At 35.1% G+C, this 19,793-nt stretch overlaps 1 protein-coding gene across 10 annotated transcripts in view; it reads left to right on the top strand.

Moving 5' to 3' along the window:
* Nucleotides 1-19,793, top strand: part of LOC149575463 (inositol hexakisphosphate and diphosphoinositol-pentakisphosphate kinase VIP2-like) — a 272,894-nt gene that overhangs the window by 179,347 nt on the left and 73,754 nt on the right. For all 10 annotated transcript variants that reach the window (XM_089815209.1, XM_089815206.1, XM_089815210.1 and 7 more), the window contains 2 exons: nt 17,416-17,657; nt 17,923-17,967. In XM_089815209.1, the coding sequence (XP_089671335.1) occupies nt 17,416-17,657; nt 17,923-17,967 (287 nt within the window). The remainder of the gene's footprint in view (nt 1-17,415; nt 17,658-17,922; nt 17,968-19,793) is intronic.

The raw sequence follows: 19,793 nt of genomic DNA on the forward strand, positions 1-19,793 counted from the left end.
TGAGTTTACTTATGATTCTTTTCAATCTTTTTGTGTTGAAGTAGGAATGAATAGGGAGTTTCACATCCCTTACAATCCTTAATAGAACAGGTTTGCTGAAAGGAAAGACAAGGCTATAGTTGAAGATGCTAAAGCAATGCTTCACGATGAAAATTTGTAATATCCTTGCTTATTCCCAGCAAAATTCTCAGGTTTAAACTATTGTCATTTTGCCAAACAGTTGGTTTATGATCCCATCATTGCACTATAATCTCATTGAAAAACCCCTTTAACTCCAACAATGCAGTAAGGATGACTCAAGAGTTCATATAATGTGAAAGGAAATACACTCAATTATAGTGCTTAAGACAATGACATTAGATTTAAACTCATAACTAGACCTTGTATGAATGCTAAGTAAAGAGAGTGGAATACATTCATTAATTCCTATACATGATTCGAAATAGATAAATAGAGTTTTCAAATCATAAACAAGGAGATGATGAACCTGGTATCTTATGGATGAATTATCACCGATGGTGACTTCGCCATTAACCTTTTATGATATAGAGTCTAATGCTTCTTTGTATCCTGTAATATGTCTAGATGATCCACTATCAATCACCCATGCTTTACTTGATACTTCATTGGATAGTGACAAATACAATACATGATTCTTAGGATCATAGTTATCTTCTTCCCTAGTAACACTTTTACAGTTCACTTGTTGTTTAGAATTCTCAGAGCAATTTGATCTGTAGCGTCCAAAGTTTTCACATTTGAAGCATTTTATTTTGGATATATCTTTCTTATGTTTTTCATTCTTTTGATTACCCCTTTTCTTCTTGAAATGCTTCTTCTTGCCTTTATAGTAGTTTATATCAAGAACATGAAGTTCTTCATCTTCCATTTTTAGTTTTCCTCCGTTCTTAAGTTTTTTAGATTCTTCTTGAAGGCAATCTCCTTTAAGTCTATTGAAGTTAGGAAGTTTGTCTCTGGCACTTACTCCTTGTGCAAATGTTTCCCATGGATCTGGTAATCCGTCTATAGCTATTAGTTTTAGTTCCATGTCACTAATGATGGTTCCTATACTTGCAAGTTCATCTCTTGGACTGGTAACCCTTAGGAAGAAAGAATTCATTGATTCTCATTTCTTTATTTTTATGTGATTTAGTTGCCTTTTCAATGTGAGAGCTCTAGTTGCATTGTTGGCCTCATATGCATTTAGTAATGCATTCATCATATCAAATGTTGTTTGATGTTTCGATAGCATAGGTACAATATCATTTTTCACTACATCTAATATGCTCTGAATGGCTTTTCTATTTCCTTTACTCTAGATAGTTTTATGAGGTTCAACATTAGGTTGTTTGGAGATGCTGAATTAACAAATTGTTTTACATCATTTTCTTCAAGAATCATCATGATTCTGAATTTTCAGGCATCAAAGTTTACTTTCCCATCAAACCTGTCCTTGGGTCTGATTGTGTATGCCATTAAAGATAGGAGAATGATGCTAGATATATATAAGGTCTGATTACTTAATTTGTAGAGCCTAGGTTCAACTACCGGAGCTCTAATACAATGTAAAGTTTTTGCAAATTTTGTGATAAAATCAGACTTTTCCAATACTCTTGGGTTGCTGTAGATAATCTTCTTTTACTTCTGAATGTAGGAGTTATCAGAATATTGAATGCTGTTCTGAATTTAATTGTCTCTACAATAAATTTGTATGGGGCAGTATTGCTTGAAGGAGCAAACTTATGTTAATTGTGTGTCTTCAAACTACAATAACACCCTCCTATTATACCATGACCAAAGGGCATGTCCCTCAAAGGGACATGACCCTCTCTAGGTCGGCCAATACTACAGTGAAATAAAGCAGCGTCCAAGAATGAAGATAATACAAACATTAACTAACATAATTGTTTAGTTATAGTTATTGTTAAACATGAATTTTTCCCAAGGATTGCCACCCATCCTTTTACCAAGTGTGAAGTATATAATGCTTTAAATGGTATCCAAGGGAAGAAGATTATGGTGTGGTTTGCACTCTCGGACTAGTATGATATCACTATTATAAATTTAACCATTCCCACGTCTTCTTCCAGATTATATAATTTCTGTTGTAGGTTATCACTGTCACTCTTGTATTTCTTCAATACACTTAATATGTAAAAGATATCTGTCCCATGCTTTCCTCTACTGATATAAACCAAAACTCAAACATACCTATGCCATCTTGCCGTCTCCATGCTCATTGTAGCTATACTGAGCTCACATGTTTTCTCTGCAATCTTCTCACTAAAAATATGTTTGGAATCTCCAAGAGGGCCGGGGCTACGTCCAACTTCTCTAAGTTTCTTAAGGGTTTTTGTCCCTAAGAATGTACAATCACATTAAGCAACCATTTAGGATTCTTATAATATCATATATTTGTTGTTACAATCCCAATGCAAATGCTTTCCTTTATAACTTCGAAATGAGGAGAGGCTCGAACAACTTAGCAATGTGGGATAAAAGACTATTTCGTCTTTTAGTCACTTAAGTAACTTTATAACATTAAAATATTTAAATAAATCACTTAAGTTACTTGAACTTCAATATTTCTTGAAATACTTGTTTGATTGCCCTGTCGTTTGAAATAGGAATTTCTCCTCATAATTCCCCATGTGACCAAATACACTTTCTGAAAATAAAGAGGGTCCATCTTTATCACCCTTGACTTACTATAAATAGTATGGCAAATGGAGTCCAAATGACATCGAACGAAGGCCAAATCCATAAATCCATGAATGTTGGAGATGAATCAATCCTCAGAAGACCCTCTAACCATCCTCATTAGCCTACGAGGATCCAATATTAGGCTAATCCCTGAAATTCTGATGCTGGCAACCAATGGGGACATTACAAAATTTGCAGATTTTTCTTTGGGCAAAGGCCTGCAGGACAATAGTATATGTTCAAAACAAGAGTCCTCACCAAGTTCTAAATAATATGACTCCAAAGGAAGCATTTTTTGGTTCCAAACTCGATGTAAGTCATCTCAAATATTTTAGTTCCTCAGTTTATGTCCACATTCACAAAGATCTAAATTAGATTACTCAAGCAAGAAGGGAAATTTTTTTGGTTACAATGAATCTTGAAAAGCTAATAGGATCTATATTCCGGGTGAAAAGATGATTGAACTAAGTAGAGATGTCCCTTCTGATCCTCCTGTTGATATTGATTTGGATGTTCTGTCCATTCCTCAACATCCTTCTCTTGCTGCTCCTTCTTCTTATCCCTTTGAGCGGGAGTATTCTCCTCCTTTTTGCCCTCCTCCTAAGAATCAGGTTATTTGAGAGGCTGGTCTTAGTGTTCACATGAATGTAAAGAAGAGACCATTGTGGGCAAGGAACATCATGCAAGACACTGAAAATCATTTTGCTTCCAAGGGAACTTTTCGAGAAAGTAAAAGACCAAAAAAATTTGATAGCTATGTTGCATTAACGTGTAATATCAATGACTTTGAACCCTCTTTTTTTGAATTAGCAATAGGTCAGTAGGTTTGGAAGGATGCTATGTTGGAAGAATATGATTGTATTATGAGAAATAAAGTTTTGGAGATTGTTCCTCGCCCAAAAGATAAATCAATCATTTCTTCCAAGTGGTTGTTCAAGATTAAACATGCTGTTGAAGGGAGTGTGGATAAATTCAAAGCTAGATTTGTAGCCAGAGGTTTCAGTCAAAAGGAAGGCATAGATTATGATGAGATTTTCACTCATGTACCAAGGTACACCTCAATTAGAACTATTGTTGCTATAGCTGCTGTTTAAAAGTGGAAGCTTCATCAAATGGATGTGAAAATAGCCATTTCTCAATGGTGAAATTAATGAAGAGGTTTATGTAGAGCAGCCTGATGGTTTCATCATTCATAACAAAGAAAATCATGTAAGCTGAAAAAGGCATTGTATGGCCTTAAACAAGCCCCTCGAGCATGGCATGAGCACATTGATGGTTATTGCTTGAGTTTGGATTTTATAAAAAATGAAGCTGATTCAAATATTTATCTCAAAAGGTATAATGATCTTATGCTAATCCTAGTTCTTTATGTTGATGAGCTCTTTATTACTAGAGATGATGTATTGATTAGCAAATGCAAGAAAGATTTATCTTCTGAATTTGAGATGAAAAACCTCGGTCTAATATACTACTTCTTTGGATTAGAAATTTGGCAAAAATCTGATTAGATAATTAGTAGCCAAGGTAAATATGCTCTAGACATTCTTAAAAGGTTTTGGTATGATTGATTGTAAGCCAAATGTGACTCCTATGGAAGCTAATTTGAAGAAACTTCAAGTAGTTGCTGCTGATACAAAATTAATTGATTGCACACCTCATAGGCAACTTATTAGTTCTCTCATGTATCTGGTCAATACAAGGTGAGATATATGCTATGCTATTAATACTGAGTCAGTTTATGAGTGAGCCAAGGAAACTTCACTTCGTTGGAGCTAAACATATTTTGAGATATGTTAGGGGATCTTTATAGTATGGATTGAGGTTCTCTTGTTCTAATGATCCTCAGCTTCATGGGTTCTTAGATTCTGATTGGGCTGGTTGCATTATGGATAGGAAGAGTACTTCAGGGTTTTTTTTTCAGCCTTGGTTCAGATATGATTTCTTCGTGAAGGAAGCAAAAATGTGTAGCTCAAAGCATAGCTAAAGCTGAGTATGTGGCAGCTTGCTCAACAGCTTGAGAAGTTGTATGGCTTCAAAAACTTCTTAGTGGATTATTTGGAACATCTTTTGAATCTACTAAAATATTTTGTGATAACAAAGTTGCATAAAGATTTCTATGAATCAAGTCTTTCATGATAGGTCAAAGCATATAGAAATTAAGTATCATTATTTAAGGGACGTGGTACTTCGAAAGACTGTGGAGCTGAAATATATTAGCCTTGATGATTAGACTGCTGATACTCTCACCAAGCCTCTTTCAAAGATGAAATTTGCTTATTTTAGAGATAAGCTAGGTATGGGCCATCTTCAGACTTAGAGGAACTATGTCTCAATTTTTTTGTAGCTTTATCTATTACTGTATTAGTGTGTGAATTAATAATGTTGTAAAATCAGCTATGATAGGTCTTTCACTATGCGATAGTGAACATAATGTTAAGAGAGTCCATGATGTCATCATGTTGAGAGATTCTGTGATGGGAGTTGGATGCCATGTTGAGAGATTCCATGACTGTTCACATTGAGAGAGTCCGTGATTAAAGGCTTAGTTGTGAGTCTTACAAAATTTTCATGTTGAGTGATTCCATGATTATTGGTTATGAATAAATTACTTTATTTTCATGTGAGTGATTTCATGATTATAAATATTATGTTAAGCATGTGAATGGATGCATGTCTAGTTACTAAATTTCATATTTGCTGGGAGTGTTAAATTTATTAGCTTCATATGAAATTCTGTGTACTGTGATTTATAAATTGTGTATATGCACTAACATGTATCAGATAATTTTTTATTTGGTTTCATTTCAACCACTCAACATTCTAGGTGTCATCATGTTAGTTTGACTTCAATGGTGACTTGAAGATGACTTCACAGTCAACTATGTTACATCTCTGGTTGGAATAAGTCTAGTTATTTATCTTGGTTATGTATGCTTGCTGGTTTCGGTTACCTTCAGTATGTCTAATATAACCTAAAAGATAAATATAGTCCCTTGCGAACGATGCATGAGTGAAGACAAAGTTCACGATTCAATCGATGTTTGTACCTTCGCCTAAGTTACTCAAGAAAGCAACTTGATGTGGTTGTCACTGCTGGATCACCATTGTCAATTGCTTAAGATGAATTGTCTTGTCAAGCAAGGATATACTTCTGAGCTTCTCACTTTTGGGTGAGACAATTTTTATTGTTTCAGTTTGATGTTTGAAGGTTTCTGACTGTTCCAAATTGATGTTTGAAGATTTCTGAATTTCAGTCATCTGTGATTTTCTAGTGCCTGAGTTGAATGGTTATTGCTCAGGAGTCAGGACATTGTATTTTGTATGATTGTATTTCTGTTTCTTGTGATGTAACAGCGATTGATTGATGCCCTCAATAGAGATTTCTTTAGGATCCTTTCTTATCTCAAGTGATTCTCATATCACGTCAATACTGATATTGTAAATCTTTTGATTTCATTAATATAAGTTTTGATTTGTTGGGGCTGGGTTGTTTCCCTCTGTGAAGAGGATTTTCCCAGGATAACTGGTTGTGTAAAGTTCCTTATTTGTATTTCTGGTCCAAGTTTTAACAAAAAAAGCCACAATTAATAATTATAGATTTTATTTAGACAATTAATGGTGAGCTCTTGGGGATGAATCAAATTCATTTGAAGATTTATATATAGCTTACGAAGGAAAGGATAATAATGGAAGACCTGTACAATGTACAGCACACAGGTATGAAGAAGGGAATAATGAGTATTGGAAAAAAATATAGGAGGAAGATACATTTTGATAGCACTCACCATTTGATGTAATTTGCATTCTATATTCTTAAGATAATAAATGCAGTGAGACCTATAGAAGCACCAGCATTGCCAGCTTGGAAAGGGATTGGAGATAAAACATTGGATAATACAAACACATTAGTCGAAGACAGTGACTCCCTATGTTAGTTACTGATGCAACATTTAATGAATTAAATATATATAATTTGAATGATCAATACCAGAATTGATCAGCAATAAGGGAGACATTAATGAATTATTTTATTCAGCATAAATAGGAGGAATATAAAATAATCAATCAGGGTTTTGGAGAGGGAAGTGAACAGCATTCTCCAGAGGGCAGCAAACAAATAAAGAATATTAGAAGTCCATGTCAAAAGGAAGAAAAAGAAAAAGAAATTAAAAAGAATTTGTTTCAGAGATACTCAATCCATATCAGCATTTTGAACAAAGACGGAGGGCATGATGTACAGGCCTTTACAATTTATAGGAGAAGCAATTGACTATTAATAAAAATTTAAAATATCGTCTTATTCAAAAATGATAAGGCTGAATATATAAAAGACGACAGATTTGATTTGACAGGCAATAGAAATAGCAAGTCAATGTCTTTCGGACTAGTCAGCAGAAATCTAATTACATAAATAATATCAAACCTCTGATGCAATCGATTTATACCATTGAAGAGTGGACAACAAATTCAGCCCAGACAGATTGAGACCCAACTTATACTCATCAATTCAAATAACAGCATTGATATGCCTTGGTATATCATATCCAGTACATTACTACCATTGATATCAAATTACAGGATCACCTACAAGCTATATAGAAAAGAATATATTGCAGTTGAATCAAAAAAACATAGACAAACCCCTAAGCAAATTGTTTGCCGTACTGGGTAAAAAAATCAATGCATATAGATAATAGATAAGAAAAGCAGAACTCCTTCTATTCGTATATGCCAAAGATATTACAATATGCTTATGATGATTACAATGCTTCCCGAAGGGGGTATATATAGTTATACTCACCGAAGGGCCTTTTGGAAGGTTCCAGAAGGAACCCGTTAGGCACAAGTCGGCTACATAACAAATAATGCATACTAATCTACCCGTTGGCTCATTTACAATTATTTACCGATTACATCATCCACCCCAAAAAGAATAGTCGTCTCCGGACGACAATACAAGAAAATTTGACCTCAAACCAGAATCAAGATACTAGGTAGGGGGATGGGTCCGTGCTCTCAGATCGCTCAGCTTAGCTCGAAGCTTGTAGACCTACTCCTTCCGAACCTTCAACTCAGCCTCCGCTTCCATCTAAAGCTCCAGTGCGGACTGCATCATCGCTATAACTTCTCCCATTTCTTTCTCCTTTTCTGCTGCCGCCCGCACCTTCTTTGCTACGAACTGCTCCTGCTCTGCTGCCAACTGCCTTTGTCTGACTAACAACATCATATTGGAAGGGAATCATTGGTTAATTGGCTGCAATGACTACACCTAGAAGCAACACATGATGATGATATTTGAATATTGTTGTCTTGAGAAGATGGTTTTTGATATGGAGGCACGTCCTTCTCAACATCAGATAGATCAAGATAAATGGGATGAACGAAATCAAGAAGCTATCATGCTACTAAAACTTTTAGTCACAGATGATAAGCTCCCATAGGTGCCTCCAAGATAAATAGCTAACGATATCTAGGACATCTTAAAGGATCTTTATGAGACATTCGACAAGAGTCACGATTTCTATATTAAGATTTTTTTTCCTATCATGATGGATGAGAAAACAACTCTCTAAGAACATGTGCTCAAAATCAAGGATTTAGGTGACTAGCTAGAGGCAATTGGCTGCAAGATGGAGAAAGAAGATATGGTTGTGATCATACTATAAAGCTTTTTCCTAATCATATGAGCACTTCATAGAGACACACAATATCACTTCTACTAGTGTTTCCTTGACATTCTGTGATCTGTGCATCAAGCTTCTACAACAGGATAGATGGGAGCTAAAGTTTGGAATTTAAGCAAATTCCTCGCCTTCTAACTTGGTGGTCTTTATAGCAAAAGCCTTGGATAAGCATAAAGGTAAACCCTAGTCCGCCCAGCATAAAGAGTCAAGTAAACCTCTTGCTTTTCCTAAGAAGAAGATTGTTCAGTGTAATTATTTCACTGGTATGATCACCTGAACGTAGATTATAGGAAGTTGTTGGTAAACGCACAATCTTTACAAAAAAAGGGTTTGAACATAAGGTCCAAGCTGCTAGACATTTTGATTGGAAGGACCATACCTCATATGTGTTCATTGCCACATACCCATCAGATCATGAAACATCCTTAGTCTTGTACATTCACTTCAGTGCCTCTCGACATTTCACACATTGTCAGGATTGGTTCACAAGCTTCATGCCTTTATCTGATTCCGTTGTTTTTGGAGGAGAGGAGTATTCAATTGTTAGTAAAGGAAATGTATAGATTTCACTTTGTGGGAGGGATTTAGCATTTGTCAATGTATACTTTTTACCTAGCGTGAAGCTAAATCTATTGTTAGTCAGTCAGATTATGCTTAATTCTCCTTGGATGTTGTTTTCAATGGACACAAGTGTATTATTGTTGATAGGGAGTCTCATACTACAGTTGCAATTGGTCTTGAGAATCATGGTCTATACAGACTTATTTATACAAGTGAATCTCCTGAGCTGGCCATGGCAGCCAAATATTCTCCTATCAACAATCTTTGGTATCGGTGACTTGGGCATCTGAACATTCACTATCTCCCTTGGTGCAAGATTGCCAAGCCTTTGTTTAGGAATTAGCTTTAAATTAAAATAAAGAAATTTCTATTATGTAGTAGAGATATATCTAACAGATGCAATCGTGCTTAATATGTGATCAAATATGTTTTACACGATAGCCTTGACTCAACACAAATTCCAAAAGGAAATCATGTAAGCCAAAATTCTATGCACTGAATGTTTTTAATTCGCCTTAAGTAGGAAGAAGACTTGAATATAGGGAGGTGGATCTCCTCCTTATAGCCAACTCCACAATCTTTGATGAAGAAAGAAGCAAGATCTAGATAAAAAACCCATGATGAATAATGAAGATCTTGAATGCTTGAATGATGGAAATGGATTCCTTGCTTGCTTGTGAAAAATCCTTGAATGCACTTGCTTGATTACTTGAGCACGCATTTTCTTGTTGTGTGTGTGATATAAAGATTATGGATGATGAAATGAAGTGAGTAAACATCCTTTCATATCAATTTCGGGCATTAAAATCGAAAAGGCTGATTAAATAGGCTGGAAAAGTCAATATTTTGCATTAGGCTTGGGAGTCGATCAAAATTTACCTCCTTGGGATAAGTCCTCGACCTATACCAGGTGTTGTCAAACTTATGGAAAAAGTTTTCGGATCCAAGAAATATTTAGGGTGTTGGGGGAAATATTATGAAATAAGCAGGAAAATCAGTTAGAAATGCATTTAAATCTATGAGGGAAATGAATCTGGGATTGGGGGGATAGATGGGACATGAAGCATAGACATTAGAGCCAATTTAGAGTTTCGAGTAAGATTGGAAGAAGAAAAGGCTTGATTCAAATGGTTTAATGCAATAGGAGGTCCTAATGTTCTAAACCATACAAAGAAGGGCTGAAATGGTGCTAAAAAGTGCATAAAAGTAAGTGCTTACTTTCTAGGATGGTAAATTGACTAATAAATATGCAATGATTAGAAGTGTTCTAAACCATTAAAGTGCCTTGTTAATGAAGACTCATGGGAAAATATTATAAAAAAGCCTTTGAGATAAGTCAAAAGGCATTCTATTGTGCATTTGTTTTTGGCGAATTTGTTCTTGAGCCAAGGGTTTCAAGTTTCTGATTTGAAAGAATTGTGAATTCTTCTCGGATTTGCATGTTGAATTGGTGAAACTACCCAGCAAATTGTGCTTGAGATGGTCTAATTTCAGAGAGCATAATTGTGCTAAAAATTGAGATCGATTGGCGTATAAAAATTCAGTGGTTGGCCACAAGAAATCATTTTAGGGTGAGAGGGTTTCTATTTCAGATCGCAGCGATGCTCAGAGCTGCATTAGTCTTTACTAGCCGCTATGAATAAGTGGAGAAATGACATCTTCTGACGAGGGCACTGTTACTGGTTTAGAGCCTGCGTTGGAATACAGGGAGATGCTGTTTTGAATGGTGGAATGGCAAAAAATAATAGCAGTGGTGATAATTATTGCAGGGGCTGTGTTGAAGCATTACAAGGCTTATTTTACCTCTTGACATTGAATGCTTATTACTATCAAATTCAAGGTTCGCAGTCAAACTCTGAAAGAGTCTAGAGGCAGTGCACACCAACAATTGGACATCAAATTGTGCTTGTAGCTCCAGGTTTCATAACTTCATAATTAAATAAATGTAGCTGCATATGAACAGTCATCATTATTATTCTATAAAAATAAATGAAATATGATTTGAAGGAAATTTATGCATTATAATTTCATACATTTATATATATTTGGGTTTGCAAAAGTCATTTAAATGCAAACAAGAAAACCTTATACATTTAGAAATCAGAATTTAGATAGTGCATGCCAACTGTTTGACAAAATATTAAACATACAAAACTGATGCAATTTGGTGTTGTCAGAGTTCTAACCATAGGGAGTTCTTACTATAGTTATGGGATTTGGACTCGCCTTTGACTTGGGAAGTCAAAATCCGACTTGGACTTGGACTCGGCAAGGACTCGGAAAATTGAAAAACCCATGAAATTCAAAGATTTTTAAGGATTTTAAGATTGTTTCATGCATCTTTCAGTTGATTAACATCAAATACACAATAATTGAGATAAATAGAAGCTACTTAACACATACACAAGTTTGCATAGATCACATAAGTATAAAAGCGAATTTCTGGAGGAAAAAAACTGAATAACATAATATAAAGTTATAAACTATAAAGTATAAACTTAAGTAATAAACATAGTGTCACTCCAGTGTCAAAGACTCAAATGTTTACAATATTCATGGATTATGAAATCCACGGTATCAAAAGTTCAAAACATATATCAAAATAACAACTAGAAGACTAAGGCTCATAGTAGTCTATGTCCTCCTATGATTTTGCCTAAGATAAGTCATGGAAGACAGTAGAGCCATCTTCTCTCCCTGTGTCTGAGGCTGATCCTCATCCGCATCCTTATCTTCATCATCATCCTCATCCTCACCCACAATCCTCGTCATCAGACTCAGATCCATCACTCCTAGCCTCAGGGTTCTACACTTTGTCTCCTTGCACTTTAGCCTCCTTGACTACCATCGCTATTTCCTTAGCCTCCCGATCCACCTGATCTACCCACTCTACATCTTCATCACTAAAGATAGGATCAACAATCTCTGTGTTCCACTCTACATGTGGATAAACATTCTCTAATACAATTGGTGATGTATCGGTGCCAAGGATCTGTCTATGGTGAAGGCGAAGGTTGTAGTGAATAAAGATAAGATGATTTAATTTTTTCACTGCCAACCTATTGTGCTTCTTCGATTGTATGTGCTTAAATAGACTCCAATTACATTCGCATCCTTATGCACTAGATCACTGGTTCAAGATGTGAATTGCAATCCTCTGTTAATTTGGCACCTTTGTGCCAAACATCTCCTACCATGCATCTGAAACAAGAAAATTTTAAATCATATCAATAACTTTGAATTTATCAAATTAAAATGGTAATAGAATTAGAAATTAGGATGTAGAATCAATGATTTTTACCAGGCATCAATTTTGTCCTATTTTTCTTGCACAACTCCTGTGCAAATAAGTCCCCTTGAGCTTTCTTAAACAACTCAATCTCATGGATTACAATTGTTCCAACTCTTGAATCAGATGACATTCTCTCTACAACATCGTTGAGGCCGCTCCACACCTCATCGTCAGCCTTGAAATGTGGGCTGAATTGGTATGTTGGATTAAGGAAGTAGGCTATTGCACATATAGGCCTGTGAAGTAGATTGTGCCAACGTGTATCAATGACATCCCATATAGGCCTATACCTATTTTGATTCCTTGAGAAAAAGAGCGAATGACCTCCTTCACCCTATCCATTCCCTCATAAATGTAGCCCATTGAGGGCTTCTTTCCATCAATAGTTCGTAGGAAAACAAAAAACGGCTTTACAAACTACAATCATTATGAAAGTTGGAAGAGAAATAATCAGCTTTAACATTTTTCTTTAAAAATTGAACAATAATTTATAATATAATTTCATAAAAAAAATAAAGTTGAAATGAGAGCAAAAAGGAAAATTATTGTCACAATATCAACAATTAGTGTCCAAAAGGAAGCTTAATAAAAAACGTGATCAGTTGCATCAATCTCTACAGTGGTCTTTGCATATGATGATGCAATCCACTCCTCACTAACAAACGTGCATCTCAGACCTCCCTTTGAATCAAACAAAGATTTCAATGTGAGAAAATTGGTTGCAAATCTAGTGACCTGTGGACGAGACAACTCCTTTTGCTCATTGTGTTTCCTCATGAGTTTGAGGACCCATGTATGATTATATATGAATTTGCATACACTCCTTTCTTGTTCTGTAATTGTTTTTATCCAAGGCAGTTTACCAAGATCCTCTAACATGAGGTCAATGCAGTGAGCGGTACAAGGGGTCCAAAATATGTGAGGGTGTCTCTCCATAAGAAGCTTTTCTGCAGTAACATAATTTATTGCATTATCTGTAACTATCTGCACCACATTATCTTCACCACGTCTTTTATCACTTCATCCATTACTTCACAAAGATATTCAACATTCCTTGTTTTTCCTGAGGCATCAATTGATTTCAACAAACCCATGGCACCTGAAGAAAAAGAAACAAATTAGTATAATGATTAATGATGAATCATAATTTAGTATAAGTTCTACTTCTAAATTTTTAATGTCTAAGACAAAGTACAATTACCTAATGAGGAGACAAGAAAGTTGAGGAGTGTTCTACTCCTATTAGTCCAACCATCAGTCATGATGGTGCAACCCTTCATCTTCTACACCTCATGCTGCTCCTTGATTGCACCTTCTACATCAGCCACCCTTTGGGTCAAAATAGAGCCTCCTAGCTTGTCAGCACTAGGGGCTTTGAACGCCGGACCACAAACAGTAACAACATCAATTGCAATTTGCCAATAAGGGGACCTAAAACAAATAAAATAAAATTTAAAGTTAAACAAATTAGTATATTATAAATAAATTTGAAAACAAAATACAAATTAAAATTAACAAAATAAGCATATTATTGTCTCTTAAAAGTTGAAAGTTGAGATTTGAAAGCAAGAGAAGTAAGACATAAATTTAAATTTAAATAAATAAGTACTTTATTGCATTGAATGAAATATTGTTGTAGATGAAGAAGTCTCCAAGTGCCAATTTTGCATAATCACGCTTCTCCTTGTTCCAACTCATGCTCTTAAGAGATGGTTGTGCACTTGGAGCCGTGCGTAGAACAAACATGGAATCAAGTTTCAATTTTTTTTACGAATGTGAGGCTCAATGGTCATACGTAGAAACAATGGCATCCATAGGTGTAGGGGATAATGGAGAGCAAAAACTAAAAGATCCCCGTTGGGCTAGTTGTGCCATTTCTTCTTGTTGCTTCTTTTTTAATTCTTTTTTCTCCATTTTTTCCTCTAGAGGAGTTTGCATGTCTCACATAACATCTTGGGGGTACATCTTTGCATTTGTCAGTATTACGTCTAAGTATATGTGCTAGGTGATACTTCAATCTATTTATTCCTCCCCTATTATATACTACACCAATATGCCAACATGTAACAACTCCCTTTTTGTGCCTAGGGATGGCATGTTTCTAAGCCCTATCCCTTGCTATTGCACTTGGGTCTGCATCAGGGTTAAATGCAAGCCTAGTTCCACTTCCCTCACCCTGAGGTATTATGTCAAATTTTAATGTGTTTGCTGCTAGCCTGCTGCAATATGAATATATTATAAATAAAAAAAAGTTAGCATCAAATCAGATTTTGAAACTTTATGGCCTTCTTACTTTGTCATCAACATAAATTAGAATAAATCTAGATTCTAAATAGTAGATAGTAGAAGTAGAGGCTAAACAAATGTAAATAAAATGATATGTAAAATATATGAATGTAAAACATATTACAAAACAACACAAAGAAATGCAACTTGTTGCTTACCTCTTCAAATTTGCACAAAGTCAAACAATGGAAATGTAAGTTTGTAGAAGCCTCCTCCAAATGCTTCCTTAAGCTCCTCTCAATGTTTAAGTGCAAGCTACAAAGTTGCACAAACAATCAACAATAGATACAGGAGAGCCAACTGGTTTGCTGATTTCTCTCTCAAAACCCCAATATTCTTCTCTAACTCTTTCCTCTCTCTTGTGAGCATAAGCAAATAGTGGAATGACTTTTTTAGGTCAATTAGATGTTATAAGAACTGGAAAAGTCCAACTTAAGTCAATGTTTTTTATGTTATTTTGCACTTTAAGTGTTTGCTGCTGGTGAGAGTCCTGGGCTTGGGACTTGGTGAGTCCACGTGGACTCTGCCAAGACTCGGCCGAGTCCAAGTCCAGAGGCCATTTGCCTTGGAAAGTGGGACTATGCCTTGGACTCGTAGAGTCTTGGTTAGACTCACAGAGTCTCATGACACTGGAACTTCTTACATCGCTCATCTAATTTCACCTTTCCACGAATAAGAGAATGTTTCTTTGGTAGACTGTGAGTGCCCAACTTCATCTAACACTGTTAAAATGCCAAGGATCAACAGCTATAGGAAGGCATTAGTACAGGGCAATCACAAGGATTCCCAAATAGATTACTTCATTGATAAGTATTCCTGCACAAATCAAGGAAAAAAGAAGTCAACAACCCTCCTTTAATTTAAAGTTTGTTGTTAAACATTTAGATAGTGTCCACAAATATGTTTCCCAACTGATTTAATCATTTACACCAAGTTCTGTGTCACAAAACCTGTTGTGGCCAACCGTAGGCAAGTATATGATCAGCATTCACCCAAAATATTTGATAAAACACCAAAATGCAAACCCGCTAACCTGCAACACAATAACTTGGTTTTTTTTTTTGAAACACCAAATTCCAAAGCTCTTTGAAGCAAAGATTATTCTTATGTGAAATCACTCTACCGAAGGGACCATCCTTAGATCCGAAGCTCGTCACTCGATGACAGTATTTGTACCAAAGTAACGAGAATTGGAATCAGATCGGAACCAACAAGGCCAAATGGAATCATGAATCGGCCATGAATCGGAATTGAATTGGCCACGAATCGGTAAATTAAAAAAACCCCTGAAATTTAGTAACTTATTTCATAAACCCTTTATCGCTAATTTGATTCACCTATTCACAAAAAATTGTTTGGCTTGAATCGAATCACTGGATCGCCACAATTCTTGTTACTATGATTTGTACTTAATAAATCTTTAGAGCTATCTCTTCTCTCTGAGAACATCTTCTCATGTGTGCACTTCTAAATAATCCTAACGAGAGTCCAAATCCTCTTTCTGCAGAATTGGAAGGAAAAGACCTTAAAAAGAGCAATTTTAAATTCAAGCTAATTCATTTTCCATCCATTTTGGCAATTTAAAAGTTGAAGTTTGCTCAAGTCCTTGTTTTCCCTAGGCCTCTACTTAATGGGACATAATGCTACTTTATTAAAATATAACAGTAAAGAAAAATAATAGAACATTAACCTTAGATATTAGAGTATATTTTAAATATTCCTGAAGAAATTGTGGAAAACACTGACAAGGCATCCAAAATTGAAACTAATCACACATTGAGATAATTGTAGTTAAGGGAAGATGTTGGGTGCTGAGATTGGAACTTTCTGAAAATAGGTGCATTGTTCAAGAAGTGTGGAAAACAACCTAGAAGTTCAAAAGACTTAAACAAGCATCACAACAAACCAAGACATTAGTGGAGGATCACATCACTGACCAAAGCCAAAAGAAATTAGCATCAAGCTCTCCAAGAATACAGGAGCCACATAACCATCCACAATTATGCTATAAGAATCGAAGAATAGGCTATTGGTCATACAATTGACTAGGTTAGAGAATGGGACATTACACTTCTTTGGTGTCAAAACCCCTTTTTGGCTTGAGTTGTGGTGCGGAGGCCTCATATATCTTCAGGGTTCCCATCATGGGCTGCATATCAGTAGCTCCATGTAGTGCGGGTTAGTACTTCTCAAACCAGTGTCAACCATTACACTGACATAGCTCAACCTTAGGTGATAGAAAATGAGGTGTTTTATATAGAGCAGCACCTGTCTCATGTCTCAAAATGATTTTGTTTCATTTTGTGTAGTTATGTTATCATGTGCAGAAACATAGAGTTAGGAACAGGAGATAACCATTCATTTCTTTTCCAGAAAATACCACATACAGAACATTCAGATTAATAAAATCTGTGATGGTTCTGTTTCTTGGTCATCTTCATGATATATTTGTATTCTACATTTTGTGTGTAGTTTCTTCACTCTTTAACACATCTGTGCTCTAAAATATCAACTCTGCTTCTTGTATCTGGAATCTGGATTATAGTATTCCTGTCATAATGCTTAAACTCATACTTCCTAAAGCCCATTTAGTCAAACATTGTGGATGCTTTGTAAAACTTCCTGATATTGAAACCTTAAGATGAATATGCTTCCATATGCTATAATGTTTTTCCTTAGAGTGTTTAGCTAATCTATTATGTTCTTCTCTTCCCAATACAGGTACTCATATCTGTTTACTCAATTAATATGGAGCTACAATTGTACTTTATCAGTTGCATGTCTTCATTTAAGTTTCTTTTCCTGATGTTCAACATTCCATCATAAGTAATTTTTAAATTTAGAAACTGCTTCTGGTCTATCATTCATTTATTGGATCTTTTTTGTTAGGTTGCTCTCACAAAGAAAGTGACAGCTCAAGTCAAAGAGTTGGCCAGAGATGAAGAAGACAGTCTGGATGAGACCACTTCAGATGAGGCCCTTCCTCCATATGATCAAGCTAAAGCTCTTGGGAAGACAAATATGGACGTCGATCGAATTTCTGCTGGATTACCATGTGGCAGTGAGGGATTCCTCTTAATGTTTGCACGATGGAAGAAGCTAGAGAGAGACCTGTACAATGAAAGGAAGGAGTATGTTTGTAGCTCACTATATCTGATCTGTGTTTTGTTGAATATTTAGTTTGATTATTCTTTACATATTCAAGTGTGATTGGAAGGAACGATTTCTGTTTCATTTGTAAATAATTTCTGCTTCATTTGTAAATAATTCAGATTGACTAATTTCAGAATTCAGAATTATTAATTCTAAAAGTTTCAATTTTGGTTCATCTTATGGTCCTATGGACACAAGTAATTGTTGTTTCTTCTTCATGGAAAATGCTTGTCATGCATGCAGCCGGTTTGACATCACACAGATTCCAGATGTTTATGACTCATGCAAGTAAGTCAAAATTGCTGATCTTGTACTATAGTTAAAATTTTCATTTTGGTAGTTATTGTGAATGGTTTTCCATATTGAAGCTCTTCACTTGAGTATTGTAACCATAATTCAATATTCAAACTAGTGATGTAAGGAACCTTACTAATTCTGTCCTAAATTTTCAGTTTGGGCATTACCCCAAACGGTTGATCTGATTTATGAATTTCTATTGGTGTTTGATTAATAATGGGCTTGTTGTTTGTATGAATTTAGTTTTATATCATGCAGCATTGCTATATATAAAGAAGCTAATATAATCACAAGCTTCTAAGGACAATAGTAAAGTAGTCAATGGTACTAAATCTGGTATAGGATGAATAAAGTTATTACAGAGTATTTTCTGCTAATGCAAATTAGAAATATTCCCCAACCTAGAAATGTTTATCTTTTCTTTTTGTAATGTAAACTTGATTATAAAAATGCCAAATGGTGATGCATTGATATTGATAACAAAGTTTATACAAAGAGCTGAACAAAAGAGATACATGCAACTCTGATAAAACCAGTTCTCCATAATCCCCCCAAAATAATATACCAATTGCCAACTGAAAAACAAGAACGATGTACCAGGTTCCTAAAATAAATGGTCTGGAAAGCTGTTACAAGTCTGAAACAGTAAAGTGTACTGCAATGAACAAGACTGCTAAGGATAACCCTCCCAGTTATCTTCCAAACTCGCAACCAACACACCCAAATGGTCCCAAACCTAATCAAAACCGACACCTCCAAAACCCACCAAACTTGCTGAGATGAAAGAAAATGTGTCTGATATAATTGTGTATATGATAACAGGTCTGAAATGACACTAATGCAGGTACAAACAATCCCCTTAAACCTTCCAGAATTTATTCTTTGCAACCAAGTTCCTTAATAAATGATGAATATCCACTGGTGCAAGCCTAAAACCTTGCTGTCACAGTCCACAAAAAAAAGCTGCCACTGTGTCATATAAAGCTACATAACTTCAGAAATCACAAATTGCTCTAATTGCCTAGAAGATTAGTTTGAATAGAAAAAGGCTGAGAAAATACTTCTTTTTTTTTTTTCAAAATCTTCTCAAAGCTGAATGCAAGTTTTCGACAGTTCTATAAACAATAGTACTCCATCAAATAAGCCTATGTTATATTTTTTTTTAATCTCCTCAAAACTCAAAGCAAGGTTTTAACATCCCTATAAATGTTAGGTCTCTCCCAAATAAGCCTGTGATATCATTTGAACTTTCCGAAACCTCATTTTACATAGTATGACAAACCCGTGAATTGGCATGATCACTTAAAGACTCTTAAAATATTAAATTTAATATTGGTTTGCAACAAAATAACTCTGAGCTATCAATTTGATATCTGAAAACCCAAAACGTTGCTTAATCAAATGGCACAAACATTCAGCACAATGATTATATCTGTACGAATGTTCTCAATGAATGAGGTGCGTTTTTGTCAACAAAACTGATGGTGAAAAATGTTTTGATCTGTTGGCTGAACAACGACCTAGTTCATCTCATGAAAAATCAAAGATTTGATGAATATTTAGAGCAAATTTTCTCTCCTCAAAACCCTTCTTTTCGTAGCCTTTATGGAATAATAAAATATTAGTTATTGTGTTTTATTTTCTGTCCAACAAGTGATTTAGATTACCTTAGAGTAACTAAATATAAGTTGCCTTCAAATTTTTACTTTTGACTCCTTAATATTAAATTATTTAATTATATTCTGAGCCATCCAAGGTTACAAAAAGTATCAAAATAGACCAAAGTATGAATTTTGACCATATCAAAATATTGTTAA

The sequence above is a fragment of the Cupressus sempervirens genome, chromosome 2, assembly GCF_028749045.1.
Source record: "Cupressus sempervirens isolate cs-2001-9-10 chromosome 2, ASM2874904v1, whole genome shotgun sequence".
NCBI lineage: Eukaryota > Viridiplantae > Streptophyta > Pinopsida > Cupressales > Cupressaceae > Cupressus > Cupressus sempervirens.